This window comes from Pagrus pagrus (assembly GCF_965226575.1).
Source record: "Pagrus pagrus genome assembly, chromosome: 1".
In the NCBI taxonomy this organism is placed as follows: Eukaryota; Metazoa; Chordata; class Actinopteri; order Spariformes; family Sparidae; genus Pagrus; species Pagrus pagrus.
In genome coordinates, this window is record NC_140185.1 from 25,517,652 (window position 1) to 25,535,275 (window position 17,624).

At 43.5% G+C, this 17,624-nt stretch overlaps 2 protein-coding genes across 4 annotated transcripts in view; one reads left to right on the plus strand and one right to left on the minus strand.

The window, feature by feature from the left end:
- The first annotated feature begins 1,049 nt into the window (after window positions 1-1,049).
- gins2 (GINS complex subunit 2) lies at window positions 1,050-4,762 on the plus strand. The gene is made up of 5 exons (XM_084357539.1): window positions 1,050-1,387; window positions 2,070-2,184; window positions 3,273-3,372; window positions 3,526-3,652; window positions 4,275-4,762. The coding sequence occupies exons 1-5, from the start codon at window positions 1,298-1,300 to the stop codon at window positions 4,401-4,403; spliced, it is 561 nt and encodes a 186-aa protein (XP_084213665.1). The 5' UTR covers window positions 1,050-1,297; the 3' UTR covers window positions 4,404-4,762.
- A 518-nt stretch (window positions 4,763-5,280) lies between these two features.
- The window catches only part of gse1b (Gse1 coiled-coil protein b), a 173,885-nt gene continuing 161,541 nt past the window's right edge, over window positions 5,281-17,624 (minus strand). For 2 of the 3 annotated variants that reach the window (XM_084357512.1, XM_084357510.1), the window contains 11 exons: window positions 16,125-16,289; window positions 15,626-15,996; window positions 14,915-15,245; window positions 12,766-13,403; window positions 12,531-12,643; window positions 12,138-12,405; window positions 10,336-10,449; window positions 9,369-9,743; window positions 8,741-9,127; window positions 8,176-8,279; window positions 5,281-7,991 (listed from right to left, as the gene is read on the minus strand). In XM_084357512.1, coding sequence (XP_084213638.1) covers window positions 7,851-7,991; window positions 8,176-8,279; window positions 8,741-9,127; window positions 9,369-9,743; window positions 10,336-10,449; window positions 12,138-12,405; window positions 12,531-12,643; window positions 12,766-13,403; window positions 14,915-15,245; window positions 15,626-15,996; window positions 16,125-16,289 — 3,007 coding nt within the window. In that variant the 3' untranslated portion in view covers window positions 5,281-7,850. The remainder of the gene's footprint in view (window positions 7,992-8,175; window positions 8,280-8,740; window positions 9,128-9,368; window positions 9,744-10,335; window positions 10,450-12,137; window positions 12,406-12,530; window positions 12,644-12,765; window positions 13,404-14,914; window positions 15,246-15,625; window positions 15,997-16,124; window positions 16,290-17,624) is intronic. The other variant, XM_084357511.1, reaches the window with a different exon arrangement.

The following is a 17,624-nucleotide window of genomic DNA, read 5'->3' on the forward strand; positions in this document are numbered from 1 at the left end:
CCTATAGTAAGCTGTTATATTATCCACTCATGACCACAGAACTAGCTATGTTTACTGCTACAAACCACTTACAGAAATCTCATTTTTAATAGTCTTCATAAGAGTATCATTTGTTTCTATGCAATCAGGGCTCCATCATAATCAGTTAATCTACAGATTATTTCCCCCAATTAAATTTGTTGTATAAAACAAAGTAGTGACACATGCCCAATTTCCTAGAGGCCAAGAATATGTCATGAAAAATCTTGTTTTATACAATCAGCAGTCTAAAAATCAAAGATACTCAATTTGTGATTTTTATATATATATAAATGAGAACTTAATTTGCACTCTCAAATATTGTGTATCTAAAATTTTAAGCAGAATGAAATTTATCACCAGTCATAGACATCTTTAACCAAATGATACAGGATGTTTTTATCAATATTCCTTTAATTATATATATTCTATAACACTTCATACTTTTACTGTACTGTTTTAGGGGTAAATATTGTAGTTTTTACTCCACTGCATAGCTACATTTGACAGCTAAAGCTAGTAGTTACATGGAATATAAAGAAAATATATGATCAGTTTATACAAAAAAATGCTACTTACACATGATCATTGATACTATATAAAATTATAAATATATTTTGGTAACATTGCTAGTGTTACCTTAACAAAGCAAATAAAGTAAAAATGTGAATGTTGCACTTAATTTGTGGTTATTTTAACTACTCTACCATTCATGGCTTCCGCAAACTGACTTTGTCAAAATGAAAACTTGAATAAATGAGAAATACCACAAACTATATTAAAACAGATGTCACAATAAGAGAAAGGCCGGACTGCAATTTTGAACTTTTGAAAGTCACATTCATGTCACATCAATGGCCTCCATTTTATCACTTGGTGAATATTGCCACCTAGCGGCACTTACTGGCAACTGTCGCTGTCACATGACCCACTTCTTCCTTCCGGGACAGATACAGCGAAAAGAAACTTCAGGATCGGACAGTGTCGTCATAAACACGCGGTCCCTGACGAGCCAGCCAACGATCTTCAAGCTACAGTTTCTCTAAAGAGTCTGACACATTAAGTGGTGGATATGAACATACAAACACACCGACGATGTTAAAGTGAACACAACGGAACGAAGTACTCACCGACACGGACATTACGTCGCTTGTCGATGACGTTGCTGTCTCATCCTGCGTAGTCTTCGTGCGGGTTCGTGCAGCCTCCAGCGCGGGAAACGTTAGCAGCGTAGATGTGAGGGTAAAGTTTTTAGATACAAAACAATTTCAAAACAGTTATGGACCCCGCGGAGGTAGAGTTCCTCGCTGAGAAAGAAGTGGTGAAGATTATCCCGAACTTCAGTCTGGACAAGGTCTATCTGATCGGGGTAAGTAAGTGAAGTCAGCTGTATTTGTCAGGACGTTTTTGTTTTACACGGTTAACTTCTTACAAAATACTGATAACTCGCATAACGTTAGCCACATTAGCTCAGTAGTTAAAGGTGCTCCGTGTAGTTTTGGAGAAGAAATTCAAACGCAGAATTGTAATATTAACAATATTAATGAGGGTATAATAGAAACTCAAGTATTTATTTCTTCCATTACTGAATAAACAAGCTGTTCTCAGAGGTAAATAAGGTCCACAGAACACTGGAGCTAGAAAGGTGGCAGGGTCCGCCAAATATAAACAGTAGAACAGTATGAAAGTTGGGTTTATTCAGATTATTCAGTCATGAAAACAAAGAGGTTTGTTTATTTAGTTTAGGCATAAAACATCAGTCGATTAAGATCCTTCTCTTATTAAAATGTTTTCCCCAAAACTACACAGTGCACCTTTAACATTAGCACGTGCCAAACCTTAGTCTGATGGTGAAATATCAATGTGGTCATATTCTAGTTTTAATATATTCTGTATGGGCCAGCAGCGTTAGTGTAAAATGTAAACACATTAACCCAGATCACCAGCTGTAATCTGCACATCTCTCATGTTCATATGCCATATGGGTGTCAGATGGGAGTCAGGTGACTCGAACTTCAGTGTTTTTGGGGATAACATCTGTCTCTCCTCAGGGCGATCTGGGTCCCTTCAACCCTGGACTGCCAGTTGATGTTCCTGTGTGGTTGGCCCTTAACCTGAAGCAGAGACAGAAATGTAGGATTATGCCTCCTGCCTGGATGGATGTAGGTAAGATATACAGAGCATACAGGTCTTTGATGTGTTATCAAGCTGTCAAGATAGCTGACTACTTTTATGGTTTGATGATTGCTGATTCGTTTGTAGGTCTTGTGCATCATTTCAACATATTAAACCAAAATTCAGCCAGATATATCTGGTATCCTTGGAAACTTTTAGATCTCCACTAAATGTGCAAAAAGCTTCTGTATGTTCGAGTAATCCGTATCACACAACACGTGCTTTTTTCACTTTAAGAGGTAAAACCTTAAACCTACTTCTTCACACCTTTCACATCCAAAAGCAAGATTATAAAAGTGGAAAAAATAGTGTCACTGGGGACTATTTTGCCATGTTTGCATTAAACGTTTGATTTGTAATAAAAATGGGATTAAAGACTAGCGCATCATCCAGAATCAGAAGTAGAGGTGTGGCCCATCCCAGGACATAAACACGCTAAAACATAATTTAAAGTCGTCAGCCTTGCATTTTACGTGTGCTGTAATCTACAAATGTATTGTTTTCACATAGCAGCACTCCCTGAATGTGGGAAATGGCACAAACATGACTCAGCTGCACACTCCTCTGAGAGTTGGGCAGCGAAGTTGACAGCGCCTCCTCGATTCTTGGCTGGTTAACTGGACTCACTGTACTCCTTTTATTGGTGCAGACGTTAGCTCAAGGTCAAAACCAGTGTGTGTAGCCAGCTTTCAGTATACTGGATGTATAATGATGCGGGGACATGCCACTCAGTGCAACGCTGTGGCTCATCGGTGTGTTTTTAATAATGTTTTGACAACAATGCAGGTTTATGGACTAAGACATACCAGGCTTTGGCTGCACATGATGTACTTGTTTGTAGGATCAATTCATTGCTCAAGAAAAGTTTAGAATACGGCCAGAGTTATGCATTAAACATTTCAGATTTCGCAAAAAGAGAAAAGCTGAACATCGTTGGCACAAGATGATGAAAATAAAAGAATTTGAACAACAATGATGACGCATCTGAGAGATGTTGACGTTCATGTTGATTTCTTTAATCTGGTGATGGTGACTCATTAAAGTACTGTTTTAATTTACCTTTTGTTGATCCTGTGCAGAGAAACTGGAGGAGATGCGAGACCTTGAGAGGAAGGAGGACGCCTTTACGCCTGCTCCCAGTCCTTACTATATGGAGCTGACCAAACTGCTACTGAACTAGTGAGATATTTCTACTTAAGGAATCCCCATGCAGAAATTAGGCTTTTGTGTGCTCATAGTGTTGTATAGTAATTAAACTGTTTTTAAAAATGCTCCCTTATTGTCTGTGTATGTGGCACTGTAGTGTACATTATGGTTTGTGTGTCTCTGTAGTGCCTCTGACAACATCCCTAAGGCAGATGAGATCCGCACACTGGTCAAAGACATCTGGGACACACGTGTGGCCAAACTCCGCCTCTCCGCAGACAGCTTCATCAGTCAGATGGAGGCTCATGCCAAGGTACAACTGATGACGAAGAATAACACACTGTGTATTTAGTGTCCACAAAATGTTCGAGCTGTCAGTTTAATTAGTGGATGGCAAGAAAATTAATCACCAACCATTCTGATCATCAATTAAAATGTCAAACATTTGCTTCTTGCTTCTTAAATGTGAGGATTTGCCGTGTTTCTTTGTCATCTGTGATAGTAAATGAAGAGTCCTTGGGTTGACTAGAGCTGAAAATAATTAGTTGAGTAATTATTCTCCATTTATTTAAATGGCTAGTTGGGGTTGTGTTGGAGTTCAAGAAACATGTCAGCACCTTGGAAATATTTCTGTGCTCTAATGAGCAACTTCAAGTGATGAAGAGCTCTGAACATTTATTAAAGTCGAACCTCGGAGCCCCTTGATTGTTTCTTAATTAACAGGATTGACTCAGCTATGGTTACAGTGTCTTGCAATATAATGCAGATTATTCATTTAGGTATCTTGTGACCGTGCTGTTTCCTGCTTTCCTGTCATATTAAGATCCAGCAGATGTGAGCACACGTCCAGAGCAATCATTAGAGAAAAAGTCTTGTTTTCACCTGTTTAAAACTGACCATATCTCTTGTCTCTCTCTGCTTCATTCCCCCTGTAGCTGGACAACCTGACTCTGATGGAGATCAACACCATACGATCGTTCCTTCTTGACTCTCTCAACTGCATGTACAAACTACGCTCCAATCTGCAGCCTGGTTCGAGTAAGGGACAGTTCAAGGACTATTGATCCACAAGATCAAGATCGAGACCTGCTGAATGGGTCTGGATCTGTGGGAACACTGAGGTTAAAGCCTTGGACTGAGGTGTGGACTCAGTCAGCAGGCCCTTCATTACCCAAAGGACTGTTTTTTTCAGAAATTCAATCAGCCATTTACATAAATCTCATGCCTTTTTTTTAAGCGGTTGTATTAATTTTGAGGGAGGCATGTGTTAATACGTACAATTAAAAGCGCGTAGGCTGTATATGTATCTGCTGGTTGAAATATGTGGATATTTAATTTAATTTAGGATGCTCACTGTAGTTTAAAACTGCTACCATTTTTGTATATGACAAGAAGTGACAAAATAAATGTATTTGTTAATATATTGAGGGTAGATGAGTGTACTCTTTTTGTACGTCCTCATATCCGGCATATTTCAGTGTTCTAGATGAGGTGTTTTGCATGTTTGCTGGACTGTTTGCTGCTGTATTAATAACAAAACGAACAATGGATTCCTTCTTCAGTCCTTGTCGGGCATTTGCCTTGTATTTGACCCATCTTAAATATTTAAGAGCAGTAGAAGCAGCAGCACAGCATCCCAGGACTAACTCCAGCTTTGAGGTCGGGGCTTAAGTGGAAGTTACTTTTAAAACTAGACTAAAAGAAGAGTGAATATCTTGTGGGGTGGAAGGAAACCAACAGTCTGACCAAGATTCATTACAGTTTTAATCCAAAACTATTGACAAAATAATATTGGTTGAGGTTAGTACTTAAATGTAATAAATAATGAAGAATCTTTGCCTTTTTTAATCCTTTTTTAAAATTACATGTATGATTTTAGTGTTCCACGCTCGTGTAAAGTTGCCGAACCTACCAACCAGCACCCACAAACAAAGACAAAGGTTGACATTTAACATTTTTGAAATATTTTATTTTCTTTTTTGTCTGAAATCACAGCCATATATTCATAAATACCTAATTACTACATTCAACAAAGAATATATTACATTACAATGAATTCAAACAAGTACATTTTTAAAAACAGGATTTCACAGCATCTAGACATCCTCCACTGAGTAATGGGGCTATTGCATGGGGTGTGCGTGGGCTGGAGACACAGGGAGGCTGGGTAAGGGTGCTCACTGTACTACACCTTCCTCCCCAGGGTCATTGGCAGCTTATACCTCAGCATGCGTACTCCCTCATTAACCAATAGGCTGCGCTCTTGTCTCTCTGCTCTGTAAAAATGACAGACTACACTCTGGAGCCACCTGGTCCTCTGAACTGGCTTGGGCCTCATGATTGAACAGATTCTCAGAGATGCGTTTAGATAAAGGAATTCAGTGTTGGTTCTTGACATGCACATAACTGGAAGGTGTGAGACGTACAGTAGACACTTGAATGTAAAGTCCCTGATCACTGATGTTGTGTGTAGAACGTCCTTCATGTGGACTGCGACTCATTCACATGCCCCCAAATTCTTGAGGCACTTGTAATTGATATACTGTATGCAGGGGGGGAGTTGTGCTTCGGTCTTCTCTAGTTAATCAACTTTCTGCACATTTTCAAAGTTAATTACGTGTTTGGAAAAATACTGAAATGCCCCACTTTGACACCAACAATCCCATCACCAATTTCTGATGATTTTTTCGCCTCGTTAATGGGCTACATGAGGCAACATGAGTTGCAGGATGGGAAGTCGGTGTTAAACCTGTGGCTGAATCTCAGGGCAGAGCTGACAAAGAGGCTGACGGGCAGGCAGAGGTTGTAAACAGGTATGAAGCCAGGTAAATCAAACCTTTCTGATATTATATTAGGTACCAGGAAATGCCTTGTTTGAATCTACGCTTTGTGTGGTTTATTAATAACATGTTGGCAACTTTGGGTCCTAAAAATGCAGAATGGAGACGAGTGGGGTCAAAGGTGTTCAGCGGTGGAAGATGGCCATTCTGGTTTGAATGTTTTTGGCTTTGACCTAATTGCAACTCAATTTAAAATGAAGAATCCAAAATGCTACTGTTTTTTCATTTTGGCACTGTGTCCTCTCACGGCTGCTGATAAGAGCTTGATCTTGTAAGGCTTGATCTAACGTTACGCATACCGTCGTATTGTTTGAGTTCAATGTTATCTAATGTCATACGAAGTGAAGTGGAAGGTCCAACGGTAGGATAAAGCATCAAGAACCAGTTTAATCAGCTGGCGGCTTAAGAGACTCTTCATGTCTTTACAAAATAATCAAGTATGTGACCAAAGTAAAAAAAAACAAAAAAAACAATAAAAAACATTGTATTATCGATCTTAACTGGTTTCTGAATGAGAATATCTCAAGCTATCTGTCATGCCAGCAGCGGCGAAGCTGACCAGAGGAGTTGTTGAAAGGGGCATTAAAACAGAGAGACGCATGTTGCTGTGAAGGAACGGGGATGAGCCATGTCTCGGGACCTCTAAGTAAGCTTCGCTGAGCTCAGACGCCACATGAGGTGGCCGTGGCTGGGTCTCAGTTGCGCAGTGCCAGGCGAGAGAGAGTAAGAGGGGGAGTGTGTCCTGTTCTCTCTCACTCTGTTAAATGTCTCAAAATGAGCTGTTCTGGCCAGCAGCAGTACAAACACTAAAAGCAAGGCTTTCTTTTCCAACCCCCAAAAAAGCATAAACATATAAAAATGGCAGGCTTTTTCTTTTAAAAGAACAATGATTAAAGTAATAAAAACATACAAAATTCTTTTAAGTCTTCATATTATATACAATACAAGGCTGAAGCACCTTTTAAAATTCTTATTCTCAAATTTTCTATTTCGAAATAAAACATTTCCTTAATTCTTTCCAAAAATGTGCATTTTTCTAAGTTCTTCCCTAATTTCAACAGTTCTTTGTTGTAACACAGTACCACCAGGTAGTTCTTCAGCTTTTATTCTTAAGTGCATTTCCAGTTCAAAAGCTCATGGCCACTGTGATAAAAATCAGTCCCGACTGGCCAGAAGCCTTTGGAGCGTTCAAGTCTCTTTGACGACACCCCTCCCGGGGCAGCTGCTCCCTCATTGGCAGGATTGTCTGTGTAGCTGTGGCGTCGAGGGATGCAGGGACTGAACAATAGAGCAGCAGGGGCTGAAGACTGTGTGAAAAAGCAGGTGCATGTGTGTGTATTTGTGTGTGTTTGTGTTCATCTTCAGGTTCTCCTGCCCCGTACTCTTGCTGATCTCGTGGGGTTGGCTACATTGGCACGCGTTAGTGGCTCGTGGCACAGTCCCTGGCTAGCCGCAATCCAAAGACTGCCTTTCCTTCACTGTATGGTCCTGTATCACCCATCTATCCATTCACTCCAACCATTCATTCAATCATTCATTCATTCATTCGTTTTATCTAGCCAGCCATGTTCTCCTCCATGGAGCCATGTGGACCAAGCCATGAAAAATAAACTCTGGGCGTCAGTCTGAAAGGGGAGGCGGCCTGGGGAACATCAGGTCGGCGTGTTGGGGTCACCTGGGGGGGTAGCCCTTGTAATGGCTGCCTCTCGGCCAGTGAGTCTGTGGCAGCGTCAAACACTTCCTGAAGTGCTCCAGCTCTGCTTGTAGCTTCTCCCTTTCCACCGCCAGCTTCTGTCTCTGGGACATCAGCTCCTACACAACATGGGGAGACATGAAATAGAAAGTTAACACAAAATCCTAACAAGGAGGATCACTTGTATCCCTTGACTTCAGTTCATATATTCTGGTTTTAAACCCATTTAACTGCCCTGTGTACATTGAGAAGGACAATAACAGAAGTGTGTGTGGAGATGGATGTAAGGCTTAGACATCTTACCCCCATGGTATGAGACAGCTGCTCAGCAGTCAGACTGAGGTTGTAGTTCTGAGCTTCTAGTCTTCGACACTGGCTCTGCAACACTTGTCGCTCCAAACTTTGCTCTGGTGGACAAAGTCGGGAAGAGGAAAAAATAAGTGTTGGGGATTAGAGAAAAAAACAATAGCCGTGCATGCTATCTAACAGCAGATCCAATCTAACGCCAACTTATCCCAAGCAATTAGCACAGAAAATAAATGTTTGTCCTTGTTTCTCAGATTGATCAGATGGCTATTGCTGAGTGAATTGCTGTCAGAAATCTTGATTACAAATGTATTTTACATATGAACCAGGTACAGGAAGGATGAATACCACCCTCTAGTGACGAAAGAAAGCTACAACAACTGCTAAAAATCAAGTCTATTTGTATCGACTTCAACCAGGAAACAATATTCAATTGTACTATGCTTTAAGATACACATCTCATAAATCTTTTTTTTCTGGGAATAAAAGAAAACGCTAAATTATGAATTATGAGTTTTTCAGCAGCAGCAGTATTATCACTGAACATTGTGCGGCTGCTTACCTTCAACATATTCCTGATAAGCTTCAAATATAGATTCAATCCCCTGCCACTTGGAAGCAGGCGCCTCCTCTTCCTCCTCATCCTCTTCCTCCTCAGAGTCATCTTGACCCGACAGGTCCTCCCTCGCCCCTGAGGCCTCCCGGTGTGGGGGTGCAGAGAAGTGCTGCCCGTTGGGCTGAGAGTGAGGGTGTGTGAGTAGATGGGGAAATGGATGTGCATTTGAATGAGATTGCGGAAGTGGAAGTGGATGTGGAAGCTGATGCGGATGAGGATGTGGATGCGAATGCGGCTGTGGCGGCCGGCCGGGGGCGCTCTGAAGCTCTGGAATGTTGTAGTGAACAGACGACTCCTGGAGGTGCGACGACTCCGATATCCCCGCGGCTCCACCTTAAGGAGAAGATGGGAGAGAAGGGAGGGTTGATTTATTTAATTTGTTTGGCTTATAAGAGCTTTTCTGCAAAGACTTCATGCTTAAAGGCTTAATTAATTAAGTTAGGAAAAACAACGGTCTTGGCTGCCCTGTTGTTTGTTTGTCTTATTACTGAAAGATGGTCTCTGGTCACTATGCTGTCCTGCTGCCCGTTTGTCAGCATCACAGATCACTAGCACTGTGACTTGTGTGGCTTACCTTTGTGTTTCTGCAGAGCCTTCTGAGTGGACTGAAGCACCGATTCATGGAACTGCTGGGCAAATTCCTCTGGCGTGAAGCTGTCCCAGGGTTTGGTGCGTCCGTTGACGCTGTGCAGGCCCTCTTTAGCCTGCAGGGGGAGTGGGGGCCGCAAGCTGTTCAGCAGGCTGGAGCTCTTCTTGGAGATCGGTCCCTCACTGGGCCCCCGGGCCTTGTCAGGGTAGACAGCTGGAGAAGGGGGTTCCTTTGGTCTTAATGTGTCCCCGAGGGGTTTCGGATGGCCATTGGGGGACGCTGGGCAATGTGAGGAGGGGCTATGCGGTCTGACGCTGTGGTGGTCTTCTGATTCAGAGGAAGGCTGGGCAAATGCAGAATCTGCAATCATTTGAACATGTGTTAGACGTGATGAGGTCAAGATCCACGTAACTATAAATGGAACGCTCCAATTAGTAACTGTAGTTACTTTAGATGCATCTACCATCCAGGTGCATTGTACGCAGGGTTGGTACAGCTCTTTATAAATTCAAGCACTGTTCAAGCACTTTCAGTGGACCTACACCAACATTTTCCAGACTCTCAAAGCCTTTGTCGTCACATCTAAATTCTTATAAAGTTTACAGAATTCCTTTCTAGCCAAAGCAATCAGTGTATATTATCACTTTGCTTATTTTACCGGCTGTTCATATAAAACTTTGATGTTTTGATCCTGATTATTTATCTTTAATTCCTACTAATTTCAAAGCCAAGGCACAGCAATATGACAACGGGATTGTTTCATTTAAAAAAAGGTTTATGTTGAAAATCAAGCTGTTTTCAAGGATTGTATCGAAATTCATTTCTAACCTTAAAAACATACAAGTAACAGTCGAAATGAAGCATTTTTCAGACTTTCTATGAACCCTGTATGCAAATGAATAAATACCTATAGGAAAGTGTGCATATTTATGTACGTTAGCATGTGTCTCACCAGAGATCGGTGCCTGAGGGCTCTTACACAGCGGATGAGGGGCATGTCTGATGGTGTCCAATGTTACGCTCTTTTCTTTAATGGCCTGAAGCAGCTCCACTACTCTTTCATTGTCTAAGAGAGAGAGAGAAAAAGACATAATGTCTAAGTCTTTATATCTTTGTAGCATTATTCCTATCTGCGTGTGTGTCTTATTCACAATTTCATGAGCAACCTTTTCCTCTTAGTGTGTGTGTGTGTAGTGTGGCCTGACAGCGTGGGAGGCTGTGCGCTGCCATCTACAGGCAGCAAACAGTAAATCAAGAGGATTAGGCGAGGATCACCGTAAACCCACTGCTGCCACTCCCAATTCCTCGTCAGTGCGTGTCTGTGTGTGAATGCGTCTACAAACAGAACCTTGACAAGTCCACCTTTCTATCTAGGCCAATGTAAAGCATTACATTATGCATACACAGTTTAATATATGCCGCCTATAATATAGGGGTCTGAGGTTGACATGTTCATTGTTTGACCCCTTTATGAGTTCCTTCAAGGCTCGAGCCGACATGTTAATGAGAACGCAGCGCATGTAAAGCAGGCAGGGCTCAGCTGAAGTGAAGCGTCAGCGAGCCGGGGAGCCGACTGGGAATGGCTACTACTATCTAAAAGCTAAATGAGCATGCAATCATTCTTCTTCTTTAGATGTCAAAGAGAGGAGACATGATATGACTAATGGATGGAGATGTTTGTGTGCCATGCAAAGGGCACTGGGTCAGCTCCGTGATGCAGTGGTTTCTAAGTAGTTGGCTGAAGCACAGTGATAATGCCCGACGATTTAACAACGTCAGTAAAAGGTATTTTCTTCACTTACTTCTGATATACTGCTTTAACGACAACGGAGTTAGCTTCCTGGGCGCGCCAATTCTTAATTTAAGCATTAAGGGAGCCATGGTTTATTTAATTAAGAATAGCTAAGAGGCATTGTTACACAAAGTTAACTCTTCCACTAACTAATGTTGTAATTAAACTAGAAGAGTGTAAATCTTCGCCAGGCTTACATCCTTACAAAACAGGGATTATTCAACTAGTACCATGCCTGATTTAAATGGATCGTAACAAATCTGGTGTGGCATTAAAGGGGCAGTATGTAAGATTTGACCATATTGCCCCTTTGATTTGCAGATGCACATGTTCAAGATGAGACGTAACTTTTCTATGGGTGTCAGTTTTTTGCCTGAAACAAGCTGTTTTTTTAGCCTTGCCGCTGGCTGGAAATGCCTTTTTCTATGGCATAATGCACAGCGTAAAACTGTGCTGTAAAGACAAAAGTCTAAGCTTCATCAATATTCATTTGAATTCGCAACACAACCTGCTCTTAAGGCATCGAAATTTGGCACTGATTGATCTAATAGGTACACGGTGGCTCCGACGTAATTTTGTACCTGTAAAAGTACAGAGTGTACCTAGCAGAAAAATTATTCCAAACTAAAGCAAGTAATGAGTAATAGCGCTACAACAGAGCAGTCAATACAAGAGGATTTTCAGAAATTGTGAATCACTGCAGCCACAAGAGGTCCTTGAGCATTCAGTTGTAAATGTGCATTATTAGATTGATGTGTTCAGGTTACACACAACCAAATGCATGATAAGCAGGTAAAACCCAAGAGCCACATGAAGAGAAATTGTGAAGAATCACCTTTATAATATAATATATTATATATTACCAGGGAGTTTTCTACGTGTTTTTACATGACTAAGTAAATTGAAAGTGTTGCCTTGCCCCATACAGGGCTTTATCTGTGCATTACTGTAAGCTTTCTTACCTCTCCTCTGCTGTATAGTGACATGTGACAGTCTGAACATGGTGAGGAAGCGCTTCTTATCCTCCAGCTCGGGGGCTCTGTCCATCTCCTCAGGGGTGAAGCGCGTGCTGAGTTGGGGAGGAGGAGGAGGAGTGCGTTTCGAGTGCAAGGCAGGTGGCGAGGGGCTGCGCTCCCTGAGCATCCTCCTCCTCTTCCTTCTCTTCTGCTGCACCAGCTCATCTCGCCGGCCCACCGTGGTCAGGCTGAACGCTCCCAGGAAGTCCAATTTCTGAGCAAAGAGGTGGAAAAAAAAAAAATTAAAATCTTACTGCAATGTTTTGTCATGAGAGCTTGTGCACAGTGTGCCTCCATCAAGGAAAGCACAGGAAGCTTATGTGTTGGCAGGTGTTTTACCTCTGTGGAATCATCCAATTTGAGTGGGGGCTGCTCTGCTACTCTCCTGAGATGGGCTCTCACCTCCTCCTCATCACTCTCGTCATATGAGTCATCCAGCTCATAGTAGTAACCTGCAGCAGAAAAACAGAGGTCACTACTGACACCCCACTTTTTTGAATCCTCTAACTAAGTTAACTGTTAAGATTAAGATTAACAAGATACAGTCCATGATTATCAAGTGTATGGTGAGTACCTTTCTCCCTGGCCTCCCTCCTCCTCTTCTCCTCCAGGTCCAGCTTGCTGACAGGCCTTCGGTGCTGTTGAAGGACCTCGTCATAGATCAGCGTCGTCTCTGGACCCAGTGTGGCTACCTGTCCCATCCCTGGCCCAGAGACCATTCCCATCCCTTGTCCATGTCTATTGTGCCCTGGGTGTCCCTGGAGGCTCTTTAGTCCAGCGTTGCTTTTCACAGCTCCCTCCAATTCATACTGGCTGGACAGGGACAGTGACGCCCTCTGCTGGCTAAAGAACGTCTGAGTGGATTTCTCCAGATCAGCAAGGAATGTGCTGGGCTCCGGCAGGCCCGGTGGACCTCTCAGCGGGGGATATTTCTCAATCGCTCCCCCTTCTCTCCTTCGTGCTGTGTCCTCATATTTCGAGGGCCCCGGCGGCAGCCGACTGAGCTCGAAGTGTCCCATCCCTGAGGGCTCGTGGTTACGTCTGGACTCTGAGGCTGTTTCTATGAGAGATGCAGGGTTCCACAGGGTGGTGGGAGGTGGAGGGTGGTGTTCTCGTGGTGGCTGCGGGGGTTTGGGGGAGATGAGGGGCGGAGGAGCGCCTAAGTGAGGGTGAAGGTCCCGGCTTCCTGGTTCATGGTGATTTGGTATGGATCTGTAGAGATACAATGGAACAGCAGCCATGTTTATCTGTTGGAAATACAGTACAATGTGCATATCTCCTCTGAAATTGATTGTTTTCAAATCACACATTCAACGCAGAGACACACCATAGTGCGTATACTCCTTGCCCATTTCCCTTCATCCCTGTCACTATGTCTGTGAGTTTGTATAGCTGAGCAAAACAGTGTTATCAAGCCCAGACAGAGTAGCCCAGAGCAGAGTGAGGATGTGGCCAAGGCTTACAATGTCCTCCAGATATACAGGCTGGTTTTTGATCTGTTAGGTCCTTGTAGTGTGGGACGCATACAAACACACACACGCACACACAGAAAAGTGAGAGAGCAAGTTCAGAGAGTGGTGTTATGAAGAAGAGGCCAGGAGAAATTTTCTCCTGACAGACAGACAGAGGAGAAAATGACTTATATAGGGAGGGTGAGGAGGCCAATGGAGAGTTGGAAAGGGAATCGTATTCAATTACGTGAGAGAGGGAAGAAGTATATATATATATATATATATATATATATATATATGTAAAGAGAAAAACAGGAGATGCTTGAAAAGGAATAATGGCATAGTGGTGGAAAAGGAATGGCAACAGTGGGGAAAACAGAAAGGCAGATGGCTGATGGACACTTTCTCGAGCGTCTTTCCAAATCAAACCTGGCAGGAGCGCGCGCTGCATGACCAGTCAAATTATCTATGCCTCCTGTTTGTGTTTGCATTTTCTATGTGTGTGTGTGTGTGTGTGTGTGTGAGAGCGAGTAAATGTGTGTGCATTATCGGCAATCTGCAGCCTGTGAGCTGTGATTCTGTGATTATACCGTAGGGTTACTGATAGCAGACATGTGTATCTGTCCTGTCCTACCGGTTCAGAATTAACCACAACCTCACTTCTGAACCGCACACAACAACACAAACACAGGCACAGTAACAAAGGAGGGTAAGTCGGGGGCTTACGCTGTGCAAGGTTGAGAGGATTAGCCGAGAATTAGCCTTTGTGTATCTTAGCCGTCCCACTCGCTGCCTGTTTGAAACCCCTATCCACTAATCATGAAAAGCAGCGATCAGGACCTCACTTAAACCCTACATCAACACCTAAACATAGCTGCGTATTTGCCTACATGTCGGCCCTGGAAGGAAGCATGGACAGAAATAGAGTCGACATGATGATTCTGACAGGGTTTATCTTTTTTCCGGTCCTGCCTGAAAACAAACTTCTAAAGCCTGCCAGCTTCTGAGGCTTCAAAAAACAGGCACAACTGTCCCTATCTGGCTAGCAGAGACAGCGAGCCAAAAAACACCCCAGAAATAGTGTTTTCCACTGAAAGCGTGCATGCATTTTGGTGTCACAGAGACCCCAGAACTGCTGGTCTTTATCAGATGCCATGGGCAAAACATCTCTGCATTCGCCAAGTCGGGCGGGAATAAATACTACCATGGCATGTGGTTAAAAAAAAATCTAAGTGGGTTTGAAATTTCTGCACCCTTTGGTTTGAGTCTCACCTGTGCGGGTCTGTCCTGTGATCTACTGCGTCACCCGGCCGACCCAAGTCCAGGTGCTGCTCCAGAACCTGCTGGCGGAATTCAGACACCTGGTACTGACGATCCTCCTTCTCCTGCCGCAGCTTGCGTTGCCGCGCCAACCACCTCTCCTCCTCATTGGTCCTCTGAGCCATCATTGAGGCTGAGAGCCCCGGCCCTACAGCGCCGGGCCCCATGTAGATGCCGTGGCCTGAGATTAGACCAGGGACGGGATGATGTGATTGGACCATTGAAGAGTGGAGTCCTGGAGGGACCGGTTTGGGAGCTGGAGGGACGGGCTCTTTGGTTTTATCTGCAGAGGGAGGAAGGTCAGCGTAAGACTTGGATAAAAGGGCTCCAACTAAAGATTCTTTTCATTTGATAATCTTCTCAATTCAGCAATTATTTTATTATTTATATGGTCTATAAAATGCCAGAAAAAAATGCTAATCACATGTGGAGAGAAGGTTATGTTTTCTGATAGCTTGTTTAGTCAAAACCCGTAAATGTTCACATGTTAAAATTTTTAAGCAAATACCCTGAAACAATGACTTGATGATTAGCTGATAATAACAAATAGCTGCAGATATATTGCCTTTCAGCTCTATTAATATGAAGTGTTTATATGGAGAGGTGTTGACAAGCAGTGTGACTGTAGCTTGAGGGGGCTACAGGGGCAGCACGGACACATACCAGCCCGATTAGGGGTGAGTCTCTCAGGCTTGGTTCGGTCCTCCTGCCCCCTCATGGCGTGGAGCTCGGCCAGATAGTGGCTCTCCATGGCCTTGGACGCCTGCAGCTCCTTCTCCCTCAGCGCTCTCTCCTTCTGCCTCTCCAGCTCCTTCTCTCTTTCTCTCTCCTTCTCTCGTTCTCTCTCGCGCTCCCTCTCTCGCTCGCGCTCCCTCTCCCTCTCCCTCTCCAGCTCCTTCTCCCGCTCCCTCTCTCGCTCTCGTTCTCTCTCCCGTTCCTTCTCCCTCTCCGCCTCCCGCTCTCGCTCCTTTTCGCGCTCGCGTTCCCGTTCGCGCTCCCTCTCTCTCTGCCGCAGCTCATCCTCCAGCTGGAGCCTAAAAAAGCAGAGTGGACGGGGGAAAGAGTAGAGGAAAGGTCAGTGAAATTGGAAAGGACGATCCTTGCTCACACTGCTGAGATCTACTGTGTGAATCTGCCTGTGGGTGAATTAAGGAGACTTTACCTTTCAGACTGCAGTGCTGACAGTGAAGGGTGTGTGAAATCTCCAGGGTAGCGGACCCCTGGTAGGTGCATGTGAACAGCGGAGGGATGGATGGGGGGTAAAGCTCCCCCTGCTGGCAACGAATAGAAAGGTGACCTCAAAGCGGAGAGGAACGGGTCATCCATCCTGGGAGATAAGGATTGCAATAAGAAAAAAGAAAGAGAGAGAAAGAGAAGGAGTCAGTCTCCCTGTGTGACAGCGCAGCGTTGACTTTCATTAACCCGTGTGCCTCCCGAAGAAGAAACATCACAAGGCCCTCCGTCTTTCAAGGAAGCAGCAGTGTCTGTCAGCCAACCTCCATCACCACACCGCACAGGGAGCAAGAGACTGTGCTGTGTGTCCATGCACAACTGTGTGTGTGTGTGTGTGTGTGTGTGTGTGTGACATCTACTGCTCATCCCCTCATTAAATCCATTACAGCGCAGTGTGTGATGGGTGCTGCAGTCTTCTGATCTTGCTGCGTTGACAGACCAGGGGCACGCAGCCTGTGTGATAGCCCAAAGCAAGCCGGGTCCTTCTCAACAGACACAGTCCACAGGATCACAATGTTGTATACGGTATTTTTTTTAACAAATATCTCATATATTTTCTGCTGCTGGCGTTTCCTATTCCACGAACACTGGGCTGTTATATAAGGAACACTATAGTGCCTCACAAACCAGAGTGGTGACAGCAGGATACGAGATTTATAAACGGCTCAGGGATTTTTTTTTCAGGTGATTTCTCAAAAGTCACGCATGCACAAGATCCAGATTTAGAGTTAAGTGGGAAAACCAGCTGCGGCTCTCTTATGTATGCCATTTTATCCATAGGCGTAATGTAGCTTGGGCAAAGACAAGGACAATTGATCTATTAAGGGTGCACTATGTAGTTTTGAGGACACTTAATGGTTTTCAAGTGTGATAAACAAACTATTCTCAAAGAACAACACAATTTCATACTGTTTTACTCTGTTTATGTCAGCAGGACCCCTCTAAGTAGCTACCTTTCTGTGCTCTGGGGACCTTATTACCCTTGAGAATGTCTTGTTTATATGGAAATACATCAAATAACTATTTCTGAGTTGCATTATTCCCTTATTAATATAATAAATATCAACTTTCTGAGTTTGATTATTTTTTCCCCCCGAAACTACATATAGCACACTTAATGTGCTCGGTTCAGGAAGCTTCCAAATTAAACTCTTTCATTAATAATGCAGACACAGAGTTGTGTTTGCCTCGTACTGCAAAATATATTAGGGAGCCACAGACATTTCAGAACACTGTCAAATAAGTGTAGTGCTTGTTTTATGAAGAGCTGCACTGCAATTTAGCGAGCACTAAAGCATCATTACATCAGCTCTGCAGGTTGTAAATGACATCAGTGCAGCCTTTGGCAGTAAAACCTGATGTATATCTATTTTTACATCAATCTCTTAAAAGCATTCTGACTGGGATATTTTCAAACAGAGGCTTCTTA

Coding starts and splice junctions, on each gene's coding strand:
- gins2 (XM_084357539.1), top strand. CDS start 1,298: ATGGACCCCGCGGAGGTAGAGTTCCTCGCTGAGAAAGAAGTGGTGAAG. Junction 2,185..3,272: donor TCCTGCCTGGATGGATGTAG/GTAAGATATACA, acceptor GATCCTGTGCAG/AGAAACTGGAGGAGATGCGA. Junction 3,373..3,525: donor ACCAAACTGCTACTGAACTA/GTGAGATATTTC, acceptor GTGTCTCTGTAG/TGCCTCTGACAACATCCCTA.